The following is an 18,167-nucleotide window of genomic DNA, read 5'->3' as shown; positions in this document are numbered from 1 at the left end:
TTATGAGAATGGTATTGATATCCAAAATCATATGTTTACTTCAAAGAACATATATTATGAGAATAGTATTGATATCCAAAACGACTCTTTCGAGAATGATAAGCCAAATCACTGTGATTATCTGTTTACATTTCCTAATCCACAGCAGAATACAGGACAGCACAAATGATTATGTGGCCACGATGGTAGGGACTACTTTTGGTACAGGAAAAGAACTGCTGCTGAAAAATCTGAATCAAGAACTGCACGATGGGTGTTGATGTGCATATCTGCAGATGAGCAGTCAACGTGCGTTTCACAAACCGTGATGCGCACAGCTGTGAACCTAGCTGCCTAGCTGGTACCTTGGCTCTGAATGAAGCGTTGACCTGAGTCCTGTGCAGGTTCTTGAGGCTGGTGGCTGTACAATGTTGCAGTTGATCAGAAGGACTTAGTTTTTCTCAACAGAAGGGGACAAGGGGTCATATACATTCGATGAGGATGAGGCGTACGATATTCGAGAAAAACTGATCCAACTCTAGTTGATCAAATAGTAGACGCAACCGTTTTGTTGGACTCATATGAAAATCGTGGCATAACATCATCCATGCTCCTCGACCTTATGTACCATCTTAACTACTTGTTCCATCTCAAACTATTAGTCGTTTTGATTTTTTAAAATTTATAAGTTTTTCTATTCATCTTGATCTTATATTACGTCTAGATATTTTGATCATTTTGTTAGAAAACCGCTTGCCTATCAAATGTTTGGTAGGGATTCAGAGATTTCAAAAATCGTAACGGGTCAGAAAAATCTATACCAAACGACGTCTCAGCAGAAAAACACATACTTGAAGAAAACAATAACAACTTTAATTCAAATAACAATAAGGGCTGGTTGGAGCGCCTCATTAGTACCAATGCAACATGAGCCAGCAACATTACAAAAAGGTTAGGTTTTATGATGGGTGACGAAGCTGGCTGAATCCATATATTATTTGTAGAGTAGAAAAAGGCATGAAGTAAACGAGTAGATATAGATACCTCGCAAAAGATCTGATTGGGACTGTATGATGACCTTTGAAAAAAAAATTAAAACAATATTTTTTAGAAAACAAAATAAAATACAGCTGTAAGCAATCGTCCTCTTTCGACCAACCACCTCCCTCCCCCCTCCGTCCGGTCCGTCTCCTCCTTTTCCGTTGCAATTCTGATTCCCACGAGGACAGACATCGAGAGCCTTGCGGGAGGAGGACGCCGAGACCGATTCCAGCGGCGGCACCGTGCACCCGCGCGGCGCGCGCCCCGTCGCCGATCGCCGACGGCCGAAACGCTGGGGGCTGGGGGCTGGGGGGCCTCGCGCTGCCGCCCCGCTGGTCTCCCGCTGCTCCGCCTCGGCTCTCCGTTGCATTGTTCTGCCGCCCGGCTCAACCGACGCTTCCTCGGCTGCTCAATCTCGGAAATTCGTTTGGTAAATTACCTCCCAGCTTCTTTTACTCTCTTGAATTAATTTCGATGTGTGGTTATTGAATTGATAATCTAGGGATTCAATTTATTAGCATTAGTTGAATTCTTCGAATCCTACGGTTAGGGCTTCAATTTTACGAACTGTATGATATTTTTCTTCTTCTTCTAAGACTTGGGGGTATGGTAAGCGACAGATTGTGTGCCTTAAAATTTGTTTCTAGTTCTGCAGTGATATTCGATAATTTTGCTTCTATATGCCCGGAAGCTTTAGGTTGTTTGGAGATCATGTAGTAGATTTACCTCTCTGAATTGGTCAGCGTCCGCGCGTCAATCTGGATAATATTTGCTTGTTGGAGTCCTTGTCGGCTTCTTCTCTTTTCCCCTGTCGTGTTGGTGTTGCATATGTGATTAGGTAATGGGTGATGATCACCTAATCATAACGCAATAGTTGGTGGATCTGGAGAGAGTTCTTTTATAAAAGTCATCTTGGATGAAGTGAGACGGAACTTTGTTAGACAATTAAAAGGGGGTTGTAAACTTGTAATGTACCTTTGATGTTGAACACGTCCAGTCGTCCACGGTGAATAAGCCATGTGAAAGATAAGCACTAACACGAAGTAGATTGGAAGCTTCATTTGTTATTATATTGCTCGTTTGAAGTCTACCGTTGACAAGTATTGTCTTTCATCTATTGTTCCAAATAAATAGCAGCGTTGCCAGCACCTATCTGTGCATGTCTTCCATCTGTTGATAATTTGTCTTGCTCCCCTTTCCTTGCAGGTTTTTCTGTCTTAGTGTTTTGTTGTAGGATGTGAGAACAGCCTTTGTGTTGAACTGTTGATGATAAAAGTGAGAATGCTTGGAGGTCTCGAGTTGTGGTGCTTTATGTAATGCACTTGATCACTTATTTCACCAATATCATTGGTGTGGTGACCATTGCTCTCATCTCCATAGTCTCCATCTTCGGCCTGGTCTGCCTCTGCCGCTCAGTGTACTTCCAACTGTGGATCAAAAGAAGAGGCTACCAGCGGCTTAGCTACTTCAACGGGCCATGGCTGACTCGGATAACATTGATGCTGGTTGGATTTTGGTGGGGTGTTGGAGAGGTACTCAGACTCACCTTCGTGAATGGGGAGGGAAGGCTAATTTCTGACCGGGCATGGCAAGTGAATGTGTGCAAATTCTACATCATCTCAAATCTGGGGTTTGCAGAACCAGGATTGTTCCTCTTGCTCTCTTTCCTTCTTAGCGCAGCTTTGCAGAAGCAAGAGCTTGGTACCTTGAACCGGAAATGGAACCGGAAGACCATACGTGCAGCATTCATTCTCTGCTCGCCTTCTCTCATCTGGGACGCTTGTGTTGTTTTCGTTGGTGCTCATATTTCATCAGATGACGGTCAGCCTCCAAAGATTGCAAAGTACTGGTATTCTGCCTCTAAAATCCATAACGGCGACATTACATGCACATATCCATTGTTGAGCAGCATATTTCTTGGGGCATTCTACATCATTTTGACTGTCTATGTCATGTTTGTCGGTCGTCAAATGCTGTCTCTGGTGATCAACAAGGGACTCCGGCGAAGGATATATATGCTGATTGTCGCCACTGGAATATTACTTCCCCGCGCGACACTTCTTGGGTTATCGGTTCTTCCTTGGCCTGGTGAAGTCCATGAGGCTCTTGTGTTTGTCTCCTTCCTTGTGCTGATGCTTGCTGCCATGGTCGGTATTGTTATTCTGGTCTATTTTCCAGTTGCTGATACATTTGCCATAGGTGACCAGGAGCATATTGAGATGCAAGCAAGTCGTGACATGATCCTATGATAGCCTTTTGACTTAATGTTCAGCTTTTTGTTCAAGGACTAACTGAGGGGGACTCCTATGCTGCTTCCCCTGGCGGTGGCCATATTTAGTCTTGCAACTGCAGCTGTGACTTTACTCCGGAATTTTGTAATGTTCAGCTTTTTGTTCAAGGACTAACTGAGGGGGACTCCTATGCTGCTTCCCCTGGCTGTGGCCATATTTAGTCTTGCAACTGCAGCTGACTTTACTCCGGAATTTTGTAAAGATAGAACAGATTAAAGTAGGGATGACATTCTCATATTTACTTTTCTCCCCTTCATCTTCCCTCATGTGGCATGAGAAGTCCTGTAAAATAGTTCCTTAGTGAAAGTTTACCTTGTACATTGAGGTAAAGCTTGTACTATCAGCATCTCGACTGAGCTTATATCCTTTAGAGCGAAGTCCATTTTGGCAGTTGAGACGAGTGAGTTTAGAGCGATGTAGACCATTTTGGCAGTTAAGAATGATATTTCCTGCGCATTCTGTGAGAATGTTTAACATTATTCATTTGATTTCCCAGCTTAAATATGCTTCGCTATCTACAATTATTTGGCATTGTTTTCGTTTCGACAGCTGAAATCTACCTATTTAAGTGTTTGAGATGTATCATGATCACGCCGGTTGGTTTCAGGGAGCGGAACTGCTGAAAAGTAGGCCTTGGCTATTCGTAGGCCAAGGTGGTCTCGAACTCCGGTTACCAGCAAATGTGAAGGCTACTGTAGTCTAGGAATAAATCATAGGAAATTCCTCCCCCACTGGGGATCGAATCTGCAACATCTGACCAACTGGTCGCAGGCCTCCCCCACTGGGGATCGAATCTGCAACATCTGACCAACTGGTCGCAGGCCTCCCCCACTGGGATCGAACCTGCAACCTCTGACCAACTGGTCGCAGCTGTTTAAGCAGAAATACTGGTGATGATGAACACACTCGTTTGCTTTTGGGCTTTATTTCTATCTTCAGCTGTTAACCGTGCCATCGATGGTTTCATTTGGTCTACCTTAGTGACGCACATTATACATCTTTTAAATCGTCGCACACATTATTCCTGCGAAATTACGTTGCTTGGGCTCTCCCCCAAGTGCAACATGAGACAATCGGCACGGCTTTTGAAATGACTTCTCCAATTGCCTCCCATTGCATTATGACTTATGAGCCAAGCACAATCCAGCAGAAAAACGAAACAAACAGCAAACAGGGGCTTGTCGTAGCGAGTTATCCTGCTTGACAGGAGTGAAACTTCACGGAAAGCATTATAATGCACTCAGCTTTACATACAAACATACAAGAAACCTCGTACAAAAGGCACCCGCAGGACGCAAAACATGTCATAAGCAAAGCAATTCATGCGATGCAGGAGTCGCCACCAAATGATGAAACCAATGGTTGATTGCTCACGCCTGAATGGTCATCATGAACCTTTCCCCCAGAATTTCTCTTCCATATCAAAATTCCTAGCTTAGGCAGATACACATCATTTTCCTATATACTGTCAATACTGGAACAGTTCCTTGTGCATTCTGTCTAGCGCCCCCATTTTTTAATAAGGCCAGGTATCTGAGAAATGAAGTACCAAACATTCAGTTAAGGCACCGAGAAAGAAAACAAAATGGAGAAATTGTGCATAAATCAAATAAAGGATGAGAGACTATGGTCGGTTAATTACTGACCTCGACACCGTTAGGCCCTATTTTGTTGCGAGATATAAAATTCAGTATGTGTGATGCAAATTCTTCGGGTACATCTTCCTGAAAATAATGATTTTAATAATGTGTCAAAACTGGTAAATGTTTGCAAATCGTTGATTAAAACCAAACTGCTAAAAGCAATGCTTCCAAAAGAGAAGTTCACAAAACTATAGCTGAACACAACTAACAGCACTCAGCAGATGAACCTTTGGTTGCTAATTCCTGCTATTGCTGCATGTCGCTCTGAAATATTTAAAGTAGTCCTAGAGCATCTAGGAATAGGAGGATTATCACAATCTCTAGAAACAACCACTGATGAATCTCGACCAATGGCGCAAAAGCTTCTAGCCTTGAAATAATTAATGCTAAGGGACTCATATGAAAATAGCTTAATTCAAACATATTAAGAGCTAACCTGTATGGCATGCCCAGTGTGCCGAACCACCACCATTTGAAACTTTCCTTGCATCTGACCAATTGTTAAAGCTCTGCAAAATGCATTAACCAATACATTGCACAATTAATCCTTCATAATTGATCATGGAGTTATAGGAGGTGTTTCACATTTCAGAATAGTACTAACTATGACGGCAATAGGACTGCACACATCCAATAAAAGCAGCATTTTAGAACACGACAAATGATTTACAATAGGTTTGGCTTCAATGAAAGCTGAATCTTGGTAGTGGATTAGCACCATCCAATTTGCAATTCAAAGGCTCTAGCAACAAACCCTGGCAAGAAATTTCCATATATTTGCCAGTCATAATCATGATAGTTTGATTGCTAATGCAATCTCTTCAAATAAACAGATGATAAACCATAATTCATAAAATACGCCACAAGCTCGCTTTGCAAACCCATTCTGGCAGAAGTCATGGACATGGACTAGAAAATACAGAATTTCTCAGTCAGGCATAACAAACCTGTCCAGTCTGTCGGTGCCAGCTAATAACAGGATCTTTTGCACTGGACAAGATAAGAACTTGTCTGAAAGACCTTCATACCTAACAAACAAACATCAGAGAATTTAGTAAAAAAAAGGGGCACATAAGATTAAAATGATTTTACTAAAAATGCAGACATTTTTTTAAAGAAATCAACAGATTGAAAGCATACCATCCTTTCCAATACATTTCTGTTTGCTCAAGAGGAGTGCGATATGTATAGCTGAAACAAAGTACAACGGTATACTTAAATAACCAATTCTATGTTTGCATGCACAGACATGAGAGATGCAATCCTACAAACATACACCATGCAAGGTATTCTCACCATTCCCGTGATTCGTCATATTTCAAGGTAGATGGAATGGACACACGAGCAGACTCGACGTTTCTTAACGACCCACCTTTGACGCTCCATTCAATCTGCATAATTTCAAAATTGATCAAGCAAGAAATAAGGTAGAGAGATCTGCTGCTGCCTTAGTAAGAACAATTAGAATCACATGGCTTAATAACTAATGCTTCCTTAGTAAGAATGGGTACGAATTACAATCACGTGGCTTAATAAGCATGATACTGATTCAAAACTGAATTTAGTTTCATCCAATAATTGCTTTTCATTTCTGTTTCATCCTTTGCATGTTTGTGGTATGTCGTGCACAACTCAAACACATATGTTACTAACTCATTTCAGCTTAAGGAATGAACAAAATATCTTTTCAGATGGCAATGGGAAATTACACATATAAAGCTGATTGGCGTTATCAGAAACAATGTAGGCCGAAATTAACATACCGCTTTTTCAATGCTAGGGAAATGCTGTGCCCGATTTGATAAGATCTTCTGCATATGAACCAGTGAAGCCATTGCTGTTCCCTATTTAAAAAAGGAATATGTCCAAAATCAGCAATGATTATGATTGTTAGAAACATAAGGTGCTACATAAGGAAAAACAATTACTAACCTCAACAACATCGACAACGACAAGCCCATGAACATTTCGAATTTCTTTTCTTGCAGCCACATGTACAGCCACTGAACCACCCATGCTAAAAAGGAAGTTCGAGCATTCCATAGTTAAAGGTTTTTTAATACTTAATGATATCAATCGAGATATTCTGAACGAACAGCTAAAAGAGAAAAGATACATTCCCTAGCGCAGAAAATTAGTAACGTATATGAAGCTGGAAGTGATTAAGAGGATCATGTTTTGGTGGTAGTTTCAAATGATGCAGAATAACTTTTCAGGGCCTATTTGTGTAATTCCCTCCTCTGTTGATAGTCTATTGGAAAGCCTCAGCTATTTAAAGCTAGGATTTTTAGTTAACCTTTGTAGACTACTTCAGGTAAGGGATGCATACACATAAGAAAATGAATAGAGGAAAATGCATGGTGCTGACTCACCTATGCCCAACAAGTATAATTGCTGGTGATGAATCTCCATACATGGTACGTATAACGGCTATGACATCATTGGTAAGAGTCTGCAGTGGCAAACAAAAACACTTTTGAAGACTAACATGTGGCCAGCAATGGGCAACAAGTCATGAAGCAGCTTCGGTAATGGAAGTATAGCCATCAATCAACTCATAAGCACGAACTGTAACCATCGATTATAAGTTATAAAAAACAAGTTTGCATACTTCGATGGACAAATCCAGATCATTGCTTGTTGTTGATTTCCCGTGTCCCCGTAGATCCATGGCAACAACACGGGCCTTATCCTTCATTTGTCTTGCTGCTAGAGCAAATGAAAGCCTAAGAGATCAAAGAATAATCACAGTAACGTAAGCACATCTTTCTTTAATAAATAATTTTGCTATGGCAACATTTCATAAGGAGGTCAAGTCGTTTAATGCAGGCCTTACAAGACTATCGGAATTAAAAAAGGTGAATTTTGTATTCACATGCTTCCTTACCAAGCAAGGTTTTAAATAGCGTTTGCAGCGGCAAGACGCCAAAATACACAACAGCATCTATACGGCATGTGTCACACAGCTATAGGCATTATTTAGAACCTTAAAAATCAATTGCAAACATTTTCAGGAACAAAAACTATTTGATTGCAGCATTTCTACGTTCAACATGTATTCTATTAATCATTAATCAAAAATGAAATTCGACAGAAGTTTCACAACCGCAGCAGAAGATGGGATTGCTACATTTTCAATAGCACCCAGGAAAAAAGTCTCCAGAAGGTGTGCACTGGAAATTTGGCAAGATGCACGTGCAACTCTACATTAGACATAGCAACCATTCCACACTGGGTTATTCAAGCACAGTTCTGAAGCGCTAGTTATTCACTCCCACAAATCTGAATGTTACAGATAGCAGTCGCTGTTTAGAAAATCTTTTATGTTGTATCCTCACCAAGTCACCAGTGAATTTACAGTGTAAAACTAAATACTACTACTACTTGGGTTACACCCAATCCAATTAACCTCAGTGCTAGGCATTTCCAGCAAGTCCCAAGGCATGAATGTGAGCGCAATTCACCAGCAAAACACGTAGAGGATTTCACAGATAATAAAAACCGTGGCGCGGGCTTACCCCGAGTAGCCGCCGCCGTGCAGGCAGAACACTACGGGCCCATCCGATCCGGCTGTGTACACATTGAAGACCTGGAAGGAAAGAAAAAAAACGATCCAGTATTTAGATCGCGTCCATCAAGGATTGCGGAACAGAAGCCACCCTGAAAATTTGTTTGTGAAGCGCACGCACGTCGTCGGTGCCGGGGATGGCGACGCTGCGCTCCTCGTCGAAGTAGGCGGACCAGTCCAGCGGCGCGTACTTGTGGAGGGAGTGGCTGCTGCGGAGGCCGGAGGGGCACCGGGTCAGGGCACCGGAAAGGCCGGGGAAGGAGATTCGGGAGGAGCGGGTGGGCTTACTGCGTGGCCGGGCGGGGCGGGACAGCGGCGGCGGAGAAGGCGGACGATTCCTCGCCTGCGGGCTCCCCCTCCCCTTCCTCCTGCAGTGAGGAGAGCGGCGCGGGCTCCATGGACGGCGGCGCTGCGGCTGCGCGCTGGCGACGGGAGAGGCCGGCGGCGGTGGTGTTCGCGAGCAGAGCAGAAGCCGCGAGACGGCGAGAGGGGAGCAGGAGCACGACGGCAAAGGACGGGAGGGTGACGAATGGAAACGGAGCGGAGCAGGGGGAAGAGGCAAGGGGAAGACGCGATTCCGAAGCAGAATGCGCTTTCTCCGCACGGAGGCGGTTTCTGCACCACGCTTTGTTCGTTTCTCGGGGTGAGCTAGATCCGTAGGCAAGCGCCGTGCGCGTGACAGATGTGGGATGTCGGACGGTGGCGGTGAGCCGAAAGTCAGACCTGGGGGAGCAGGCGTCGGCGGCCGATTAGATGACGCGGCACCACCGGTCGTCGTCGCTGGCCGGCCGCACCGCCGGTCCGCCGCAGGACGCAGCGCCGTGGAGCCGTGGTGGGGCTGCGCGTCCGTGCGAGTGCGACGGCTACCAGCAGTAGCCAGTAGACTGCGCGCGTGTCCCCTCCTGATGCGCCCGGCGCTCCGGACGGACCGTGCACGTACGGCCTGGACCTGGACGTCGTCGACTCACTGGCCCGTCCCGTCCCTTCCGCCTTTTCTGACTTCGTATTTACTTGAGTTTAGATGCACGAAATGAGCCGAACTCGAACTGAGTTAACGGTTGTTGCTGCCACAACTCGTCAACATCAGAGAGAACCAGAGATATAAAAATGGAGGGCTGAAATTAGAACGTTATCGTGGACGTGCCAGAGTGGTTATTGGGCATGACTAGAAATCATGTGGGTTTCGCCCGCGTAGGTTCGAATCCTACCGTCCACGTTTTTTTACTTGTTTTTTCCTCCTTTTTTTTATTAATAATTGCAGGCAGATATCTGTAGGTTTTCCTCTTTTATTTTTAATAGTTCCTCTTTTTGTCCCCTTCCAGTTATTTCTTTTCCCTTTTTTCTCGTTTTCTTGTTTTTATTGTAGTTGCACTGTTGCAGGCAGTAGAAATGTACTATTTGGAATCCTGCTAATTTGTCAGTTAGGTGTGCGATTTCTTCCTGCTGTCGACAATTTTTTTTGTTCTCCTGGCCTCACATTCATATGCAGGATTAGCCTCCCTCGAACCTTCATCTACGACGAACCCACACATCCTGTTTCAGCATTTGACGTCGCCTGCCCAATTTCACGCTCCCATCTCTACTTGGTAAATGCATTCTCCCAATTCACCAACAGTGCCCACGTACAGACACTTCAATCCTCCACCTGATCGCCTGTAACGTTAACTACCATCGCCTGATTCCAGTATTCCAGCATTGCTATGCGCCTTTAAGTGACCCTCAAGCAACCACCACCGGAGAGCCTGCGGCGATCACAAACTCCAAGGCGCACCATCCCGATCCGAGAGGAGGTCTCGCCGAACGAGATCATCCGTTTAAATTCTACAGTACCATCCTCGCAGTGTCGTCCTTCGAAAAATTCCGGATGCCCCGATCGCAGCAGCTGCAGTTTACAGCAGCAGAGCTCATCACTTGCAGTATGATTAGCTTCAGAACAATACTCCAAACACTGATAATGGAGTTATCCAGGCGCCATCATGACATGAACAACACTGAATTAGGACCCAAATCTTGGATCGTGTTATCCCCAGCAATGGCGGCCGCTCGCTCTGACTCGCGCGCGCCTCGGAGCAAGGTCGATCCGTCGATCTCGAGATAACATAAACAAATCCGTCACATGCAATTCGGCAAAATCAAATTAGCCTCGCCGCATGCAGCAAGCACGTCGTATAAATTGGCATGCGTCGCAGTACTGTACTGCAGTGGACTCGCAAGGGTCGCGGTGGAGAAGAAGAAGATGGCGATGAGCTCTGCCTCGTCAAGCCGAGCTCCGTTGGCAGCGCGAGCAAGGAAGATGCCTCCGCCGTCATCGTCGCGGTGCCTTGTGCTTACCGTCGCGTCCGTCGTCGTCTCACTCCTTTCCGGCTCCGGCCATGTCGCTGCCGGCGGGCACCCCGATTACGCCGACGCGCTCGGGAAGGCCATACTCTTCTTCCAGGGGCAGAGGTCCGGCCAGCTCCCGCCGGACCAGGCCGTCACCTGGAGGTCCAACTCCGGCCTCTCCGACGGCTCCGCCGCAAACGTACACACCTCTGATACTTCTTGTTGTAGACGAAGACGTGTTTGTTAATGTGACCATGGTCCTCGCGTTGACCTAGTGCCCTTAACTCCTGTTGATCCCGGGGCTGAAACGTCCGTGCGTGTCTGGCACGTACTGGAACTGGCAGGTCGACCTCACCGGCGGGTACTACGACGGCGGCGACAACGTCAAGTTCGGCTTCCCGATGGCGTTCACCACGACGATGCTGTCCTGGAGCGTCCTGGAGCACGGCGGGAAGATGAAGGCGCGCGTGCACGACGCGCGCGCCGCCGTCCGGTGGGGCGCGGACTACCTCCTCAAGGCGGCGACGCAGACGCCGGGGACGCTCTACGTCGGCGTGGGCGACCCCGACGCGGACCACCGGTGCTGGGAGCGGCCCGAGGACATGGACACACCGAGGTCCGTGTACGCGGTGTCGGCGTCGGCGCCCGGGTCCGACGTCGCGGGCGAGACCGTGGCGGCCCTCGCCGCGGCGAGCATGGTGTTCAGGGCCGCCGACCGGGCCTACTCCCGGAGGCTCCTCGCCGCGGCGCGGGGCGTGATGGAGCTCGCCGTGCGGAGCCAGGGGAAGTACAGCGACTCCATCGGCGGCGACATCGGCGCCTACTACCAGTCCTACTCCGGCTACAAGGTCGGTTATGTCCCGGGACACGCATACAAATACAATGATCTGCACCTGCACGTGATCAAGCAGCTGACTGGACGCGTACGTGATCTCGCTTGCGCAGGATGAGCTCTTGTGGGGATCGGCGTGGCTGCTGTGGGCGACGAAGAACTCCTCGTACCTCGGCTACCTCTACTCCCTGGGCGACAACGACGGCGTCGACATGTTCAGCTGGGACAACAAGCTCGCCGGAGCGCGCGTGCTCCTGTCACGGGTACGTAGCACGAGGGAACACCAAGCACACTGGTCACCTGTGCCTGAGCACGGACACGGATCGAACACGTAATCCGCATCTTGTTCACGTGCTTAATCGCGCGCGCGCATGCAGAGAGCTCTGGTGAACGGGGACAAGACGCTGGAGCCGTTCCGGCAGCAGGCCGAGGACTTCTTCTGCCGGATCCTGCCCGGCTCCCCTTCCTCCACAACGCGGTACACGGCGGGCGGCCTGATGCACAAGTCCGGCAACGCCAACCTGCAGTACGTCGCCTCGGCCAGCTTCCTGCTCGCCACCTACGCCAAGTACATGGCCGTCTCCAAGCACACCTTCTCCTGCCAGAGCCTCCCCGTCACCGCCAAGTCCCTCCGAGCCCTCGCCAAGAAACAGGTGGACTACATCCTGGGTGCCAACCCCCAGGGCATGTCCTACATGGTGGGCTTCGGCGCGCGGTGGCCGCAGAGGATCCACCACCGGGCGTCGTCCCTGCCGTCGGTGGCCAGCCACCCGGCGCACATCGGGTGCCAGGAGGGGTACCAGAGCTACTTCTACTCGGGCGCCGCCAACCCCAACGTGCACACCGGAGCCGTCGTCGGCGGGCCGGACGAGAACGACGCGTTCCCGGACGACCGTGGCGACTACGCGCGCTCCGAGCCCACGACGTACACCAACGCGCCCCTTGTCGGCTGCCTCGCCTACCTCGCGGGCGCGTACAGAGCTAGCTGACCACTGATCACGCGGCGATGATCGCTGACGAACCATGTATCTTAATTATTGTTGTTTAGATGGTAATGGAAAAAAGATATGTTGGATCTTTCAAGAAAAAAAATACTAGCTGATAGCATGATATACAAAAGTAATTATTTTGCGTGGGTTTTATCAAATTTGGGAGGCCAATATATAGAAGGGAAACTATATGAACAATCGTATCCGTCGTTGCAATTCATCCAGTTGCAGAAGTACCACAGGATTAAAGATCAACTCTCAATATATTTATAACTATTGCAATAAAATATTACAAAGAACATGGACAACGTCAGAATCCGACCTCTAAGCTTAGAGAAGCTATTCTTCCTCATTTTTCCGTTTTTTTTTCTCTTTCTGCGTGGGGGAGGGGGCACTAGCCCCCCCCCACTCACCCCCAATTTGCCCCTGGACCGCGTTGGAGTTGAGAATGAAAAGTTAGGATTGTGTACGTACTACGCGTGTGAATAATCATACAATGTATCTTAATCCGGATGAGAACGATGTGTTCCCAGACTACAGCAGCCATCGCGTGCTCTCCGAGCCCACGACGTACACCAACACGCCCCTCGTTGGCTGCCTCGCCTACCTCGCCGACGCCTACAAGAGCTGAGCTAGCTTTACCATCACTAACCATGACGCTAAACACTGACGAATCATGTATCTTAATTACTGTTGTTTAGATGGTATAATGGAAAAAAAACACCTTGGGATTTTGAGAAAACAAAACGAAGAAAAAATTGCCCTTGCGAGCAAAGCAGTACCAACTGATAGGATGAGCTTCTGAATATTTTACATGGTTTTTCTCAATTTGGGAGCCTAATGCGTGGAAGCAAAACCAGGTGAATAAGCCTGTTCGCTTCAGCTTATAAGCCGGCTGAAAAGCTAAAACGGCTGATTTGTTGTGAGAGGAAAATACTGTTTGGTGGCTGATAAGCTAGCTGAATAAGTTGAAGCGAACAGGCTTAATCATATCGGTTATTGCACTTCACCGGTTGCAGAAAGTGTCATAGGAGCAAAAATCAATGCTCCAGATATGTTGGACCGTGTTAAGGGTGGATCCAGCCTCTAGAATCTAGGATATGGCTCTTCTTCCCCTTTTTTTCCTTCTTTTCTTTTTCCTCTCCTTTCTTCTTTCTTCTTTGGACCGTGTTGGAGTTGAAAATAAATGGCTAGGATCGTGTACGTAGTTTGCTTGCATGAGCTTTAGGTCATGATCTCCTGTTATGAAACAATTGATGGAATATAAAAGGGCTGTATGGACTTATATCATGCAATGAACATTATAGTGCTTGGGGGATTGAATAGAGTTGACTTTGTTCATTTGAACTTGTCCATAGAGGCCCATTTGCAACCCGATTCTTTTTTTCTAATGCAATAGAAATTTAACTAATTCATGTGAAAGTCTTGCAAATTTTACAAGGAGATAGGAGGATGACCAACCAAATTTCGTAGCTTTGATGGGATTTCATAAATCCTTCATTTTTTTAAGGATTCATGTTTGAGATTCACATATTACAAATAGCCCCACAACATGGTTTTCTTCATCATAGTATTATATTTAGGACAATCCTAACTTAGAATGAAATTCAAGAAGGGATTTTGGTCTTATTTCGCTTTGCCTTAAAGTTTGATATGGGGGAATTATAATATGGGGTTAAGACACGACTTGAATTCTGGCTGGACAAAGTTTAGCATGGTCACAAAGACATTAGTTTATTTAAAAAAAATAAAGATATTAGTTTCTCACTTCATAAACTTCATATCCTCCGATATCTTGAAAATAGGAATTTCTTTAGTAACAAGGATCCGAGGTGAAAGAGTATCCAAACGAAACATGTTTTTGAGGTGGTGACGCGGTAGCGGGAGCATCATCAGAGATGGAAGGCGTGAGTGGGCGAGACAGTGGAGCAAGGTGTAACTTTGTTGCTGGTTTATATTAGAACAACATGGCTATCAAGATACAATTTGAAGAAAGGATAAATACATTCACATTTCCGTAGAAAGATCAAATGGCCTATTGTTCTATTTTCTTTCCCTAAAATTTGTTGTTTGCTGAATTTTAAATTAATGAGTTGGAAGCACAACTAGTCTTAGCTACAAAGAACTCACTCTGTCTAAGAATTGAAGGCTAGAACGTTGACCTACACCAACAATTACTCTATAAGGGTGTGCTTGGTTGAATTGTGGCTTTTGAAAAAATAGCTGTGAGCTGCGGGTTGTGGAAAAGCTGTTGTAGTTTGTGGGCTGTGAGAAAGCTGAAAGCCGTTTGATGAAACAACTGTGGCTTTTTGGAAACACTTACGAGCGAACCCCACATGTCATTCACAATCCCTTTCACTCACATATGGGCCCTACAGTCATTGACATGTTTTTCTTTCTCTCTCTTCTTTTCCTCTATCTCCCCTCTCGCGTGGAGGGGCAGCAGCGCGGCCGGCCGACCCGAGCTCGTCGCCAGCCCCGATTCATCGTCCCCCCTCCAGCGTCTGGAGCAAGGGGCGCTGCCGACCAAGCACCCCGCGCTGCACCCTCCTAGAGCTCGCGTCGGCGGCGACGGATCTAACCGCGTCGGCCCCATCCCACATCCTCCTGAAGCTCGCGCCGCCACCGGAGTCCCCTGTGTTGCTCCCATCCCACACCAGCATTGGAGCCTCCCGCGCCACCACCGGAGCCCGCGCTGCTCCCATCCCAGTCCGGCCCTGCCTCGTGCCCTCCTGGAGCTCACGATGCCGCCAACCACGAAGCTACGCCACGCTGCCGCGGGAGTCCCTTGCCGGTCCCGTCCCGCGCTGCCGCCGGCCGACCCCGGAGATCCGCAGCGCCTCCACTAGAGCCCCCCCCCACTCCCATCCCACTCTAGCCCTGCCCCGCACCCTCTTGGAGCTTGCGATGCCACCAACCCCGGAGCTCCGCCGCGCCACCGCCGAAGCCTCTCATCGGTTCCATCCCGTGCCGCTGCCGGAGCCCCTCGCCGGTCCCCCGTGCACCGCCGGAGTAGGGAGCGGGAGCCGCCGGATAGTGAGCGAGCGCCGACGGAGGGAACAAGCGAGAGAGAGTTGACGGGAAAAAAAGGAAATGAAGGGATACGTGACTTACAAGTGGCAGGTGGGTAATTTTCACGAAAGTTTGGAAGCCGCAGCCGGTGGAAGCACCCTGCGAGCTGCTGTGAAAACTACACTAGGAGAAAGCACATACTTTCGTGAAAAGCTGTTGCTGGTTCTACCTTTTTGTTTGGGTTTTTGACTTTTCTTGGTAGCAAAATCACTTTGGAAGCCCAACCAAAGGAACTCTAAGTATAGAACTTTTATAATGCAAAATGTTGTTAGTTTCATTTTCAAAAAATTATTTATGATAAAAAGTTTATAGAATAAGATGACACATTAATAGTGTAGTTATTGGTCTAAATCGTGAGCAACTCCAACAGTTCCCTCATATTACCCCCAAATCTTGTTTATGGAGAAAAACATAAGAAATCAAGCTCCAACAGATCCCTGTTCTTCCTAAAAAATATAACTACGCTAAAAACTCGCCTGTTAGCCGTCTTATTTCCTTGTTGCCGCTACCCCCGTTCTCCTTCCCTAGTTTCCTTTCCGCCGACCATTGATGAAGTCCACCACGACCTCTATCTCCTTGGCTGCCTTCTCTCTGCTGGGTTTGTCGAGGAAGTAGACATGGTACTCACCAGGCGTCTCATACAGATCCGCCTCGCCGCGCCACCCGCTCGCCTGGAGCGCGTGCACGTACACACGACCTTTCACGGCCAGCAGGTCCAGCCCCACCACGGTGACCAGCACGTGCGCGCCGGCGAGTCGCCGCCACTCTTCCGGCGGCATGGCCATCGGGTTGATCACCAGGCCGTCGATCCCGTAGTGCCCCGCGCGCACGAAGCCCCACATCCGCTCGCGCCACCGCCGCGTCGCACCGCCCCTCATCTCCGATGGCACGGACCGCCTCCCGCAGAAGTAGAGGACCCTGGACACTGGACGGAAGAGGTCGGTGATGGGTCAAATGGATGCGGGATGATAAGGGAAGGCTGCTGGTGCGAGGAATCGAGCGGAGGCGGCTGGGATATGGCGGATTTGGCCAGCGGCGAGCTCTGCTCTGTTCTAAGAGGTCACGAGGGGAGGGAGAGATCGTGAGGAGGAGGTGAGGCAGCCAATTGGATTGGATCGGATCAACTCGTGATGACATGATCTATTTTGAAATATCGGGGATGATAATATTTTAGAAAAAGAAAATTTTAGAAGAATTTTTTTAGAACGCTAGGACATTAAGCATGCATTTCTCACTCCTCACTCCTCACTCAACCTAATAGAATATCCTCAATATTCCTCATCTTTGTTCCCTCTTCTAAAACCCGACTAGTAAAAAAGAGCTGTCCTGGACCTTTCCCATCCATCCAAAGAAGCAACGCCCAAAACCAAGAACTACCAACCACAACCCCAATTGGTCAACATGGCGACGGCGGCAGCAGCCTCCGCCCTCCTCCTCCTGCTCGGCCTCGCCGCCCCCGCCTCGGCCGCGGCGCCGTACGAGCCGCCGACCGTGCCGGAGCTGATGGACCGGTTCGGCCTCCCGCGCGCGCTGCTCCCGGAGACCGCCCGGCGGTACCTCCTCCACAACGACGGCACCTTCGAGCTCTTCCTCGACGACGGCTGCGTGGTCGAGGTGGGGGGCTACCGCGTCGGCTACGACATCAAGCTCTCCGGTACCGTGTCCCCCGGGGCGGTCACGGGGCTCGAGGGCGTCCGCGTCCGCGTTCTGTTCGCCTGGGTGCCCATCACTGGTGTCGAGGTGGCCGGCGGGGAGGTCACCGTCCACATCGGGCCCGTCAGCAAGTCCTTCCCGGTCGTCGGGTTCAAGTCCAGCCCCCTGTGCATCGTCGGCTCAGCAGCGGCGGCGGCGGCGGTCGATGCTTCGCTTCCTTTGGTAGAGTAGTCAGCTGGCCACGATTTGTTAGGATTCAGGCGGTTTGCGGTGTTCTTCGTGCCACGATTTATTTTAATTTCTCCTTGTATATTTGTATTTGCCACCGGTGTACAATTTATTTAAGTGCACACGGTTAGTTGGTACTATTTCTTCTTGTTTCCAGACAAAACAGACATGTATGTGCCTTTTGTTTTTCCCAACGAACAAAGAAAGTTTACAGATAAGTAAAACAAAAAAAATCACTCAAGAAAAAATATAGCGAAACTAATTTCTGGATCTCATCGAGTCCATTGACTTGGAATGCAACTGCCCAATCAAAGTCAAGCGAAGAAAATGTTTACCAAAGAAACAGCAAAAAAGAGTAATATAAATAAAAAAAGGAAAATCGCCGTCTGTGGGATTCGAACCCACGACCACACGGTTAAAAGCCGTGCGCTCTACCGACTGAGCTAAGACGGCTTGCACGTACTGCAGTATTTCATAATCTTTAAGAACAAAAGTGATAAAAACATCCTTCGCATGACTCACTTTCGAAGTTTCGAATTTCGATACAGT

At 47.9% G+C, this 18,167-nt stretch overlaps 5 protein-coding genes and 2 non-coding genes across 8 annotated transcripts; 4 read left to right on the top strand and 3 right to left on the bottom strand.

Annotated features, from left to right (window-relative positions):
- The first annotated feature begins 1,166 nt into the window (after positions 1 to 1,166).
- On the top strand, positions 1,167 to 3,790 carry LOC117864023 (uncharacterized). The gene is made up of 2 exons (XM_034747989.2): positions 1,167 to 1,450; positions 2,227 to 3,790. Exon 2 carries the CDS (start codon positions 2,337 to 2,339, stop codon positions 3,267 to 3,269), a length of 933 nt encoding a protein of 310 aa, XP_034603880.1. The 5' UTR covers positions 1,167 to 1,450; positions 2,227 to 2,336; the 3' UTR covers positions 3,270 to 3,790.
- A 705-nt stretch (positions 3,791 to 4,495) lies between these two features.
- LOC117864022 (uncharacterized) lies at positions 4,496 to 9,116 on the bottom strand. 2 transcript variants are annotated; one of them, XM_034747988.2, is made up of 13 exons: positions 8,811 to 9,116; positions 8,644 to 8,728; positions 8,473 to 8,543; positions 7,566 to 7,680; positions 7,327 to 7,406; positions 6,887 to 6,971; positions 6,718 to 6,798; positions 6,251 to 6,345; positions 6,095 to 6,145; positions 5,902 to 5,982; positions 5,391 to 5,463; positions 4,958 to 5,035; positions 4,496 to 4,844 (listed from the first exon to the last, which is right to left on the bottom strand). In XM_034747988.2, the coding sequence occupies exons 1-13, from the start codon at positions 8,918 to 8,920 to the stop codon at positions 4,812 to 4,814; spliced, it is 1,038 nt and encodes a 345-aa protein (XP_034603879.1). In that variant the 5' UTR covers positions 8,921 to 9,116; the 3' UTR covers positions 4,496 to 4,811. The 2 variants fall into 2 exon arrangements, with proteins under 2 accessions (XP_034603879.1, XP_034603878.1); XM_034747987.2 differs by having other exon boundaries at positions 8,644 to 8,731; positions 8,811 to 9,115.
- Positions 9,117 to 9,656: 540 nt separating this feature from the next.
- TRNAS-AGA (transfer RNA serine (anticodon AGA)) lies at positions 9,657 to 9,738 on the top strand. The gene has a single exon. It is a non-coding gene; the product is annotated as a tRNA-Ser (tRNA).
- A 333-nt stretch (positions 9,739 to 10,071) lies between these two features.
- On the top strand, positions 10,072 to 12,915 carry LOC117865325 (endoglucanase 11). The gene is made up of 4 exons (XM_034749495.2): positions 10,072 to 11,043; positions 11,189 to 11,692; positions 11,790 to 11,939; positions 12,054 to 12,915. The coding sequence occupies exons 1-4, from the start codon at positions 10,639 to 10,641 to the stop codon at positions 12,663 to 12,665; spliced, it is 1,671 nt and encodes a 556-aa protein (XP_034605386.2). The 5' UTR covers positions 10,072 to 10,638; the 3' UTR covers positions 12,666 to 12,915.
- Positions 12,916 to 16,261: 3,346 nt separating this feature from the next.
- Positions 16,262 to 16,615, bottom strand: LOC117864728 (tuliposide A-converting enzyme 1, chloroplastic-like). The gene has a single exon (XM_034748835.1). It carries the CDS (start codon positions 16,613 to 16,615, stop codon positions 16,262 to 16,264), a length of 354 nt encoding a protein of 117 aa, XP_034604726.1.
- A 429-nt stretch (positions 16,616 to 17,044) lies between these two features.
- LOC117865410 (uncharacterized) lies at positions 17,045 to 17,781 on the top strand. Its single transcript, XM_034749608.2, has one exon. The coding sequence runs from the start codon at positions 17,139 to 17,141 to the stop codon at positions 17,619 to 17,621; it is 483 nt and encodes a 160-aa protein (XP_034605499.1). The 5' UTR covers positions 17,045 to 17,138; the 3' UTR covers positions 17,622 to 17,781.
- A 217-nt stretch (positions 17,782 to 17,998) lies between these two features.
- Positions 17,999 to 18,071, bottom strand: TRNAK-UUU (transfer RNA lysine (anticodon UUU)). The gene has a single exon. It is a non-coding gene; the product is annotated as a tRNA-Lys (tRNA).
- Between the last annotated feature and the right edge of the window lie 96 nt (positions 18,072 to 18,167).

This window comes from Setaria viridis, chromosome 7 (assembly GCF_005286985.2).
Source record: "Setaria viridis chromosome 7, Setaria_viridis_v4.0, whole genome shotgun sequence".
Taxonomy (NCBI): domain Eukaryota; kingdom Viridiplantae; phylum Streptophyta; class Magnoliopsida; order Poales; family Poaceae; genus Setaria; species Setaria viridis.
The sequence above is the reverse complement of the archived record's forward strand: the minus strand, read 5'-3'. Positions and strand labels throughout refer to the sequence as shown.

Excerpts from the sequence above, each read along its gene's own strand:
- LOC117865410 (XM_034749608.2), top strand. The coding sequence starts at position 17,139 with ATGGCGACGGCGGCAGCAGCCTCCGCCCTCCTCCTCCTGCTCGGCCTC.
- LOC117865325 (XM_034749495.2), top strand. The coding sequence starts at position 10,639 with ATGCAATTCGGCAAAATCAAATTAGCCTCGCCGCATGCAGCAAGCACG. Across the intron at positions 11,044-11,188 it reads CCGACGGCTCCGCCGCAAAC|GTCGACCTCACCGGCGGGTA; the intron begins GTACACACCTCT and ends TGGAACTGGCAG. Across the intron at positions 11,693-11,789 it reads AGTCCTACTCCGGCTACAAG|GATGAGCTCTTGTGGGGATC; the intron begins GTCGGTTATGTC and ends TCGCTTGCGCAG.
- LOC117864728 (XM_034748835.1), bottom strand. The coding sequence starts at position 16,615 with ATGAGGGGCGGTGCGACGCGGCGGTGGCGCGAGCGGATGTGGGGCTTC.
- LOC117864023 (XM_034747989.2), top strand. The coding sequence starts at position 2,337 with ATGCACTTGATCACTTATTTCACCAATATCATTGGTGTGGTGACCATT.
- LOC117864022 (XM_034747987.2), bottom strand. The coding sequence starts at position 8,920 with ATGGAGCCCGCGCCGCTCTCCTCACTGCAGGAGGAAGGGGAGGGGGAG. Across the intron at positions 5,983-6,094 it reads GAAATGTATTGGAAAGGATG|GTATGAAGGTCTTTCAGACA; the intron begins GTATGCTTTCAA and ends TTTGTTTGTTAG. Across the intron at positions 4,845-4,957 it reads TAGGGCCTAACGGTGTCGAG|ATACCTGGCCTTATTAAAAA; the intron begins GTCAGTAATTAA and ends TTCATTTCTCAG.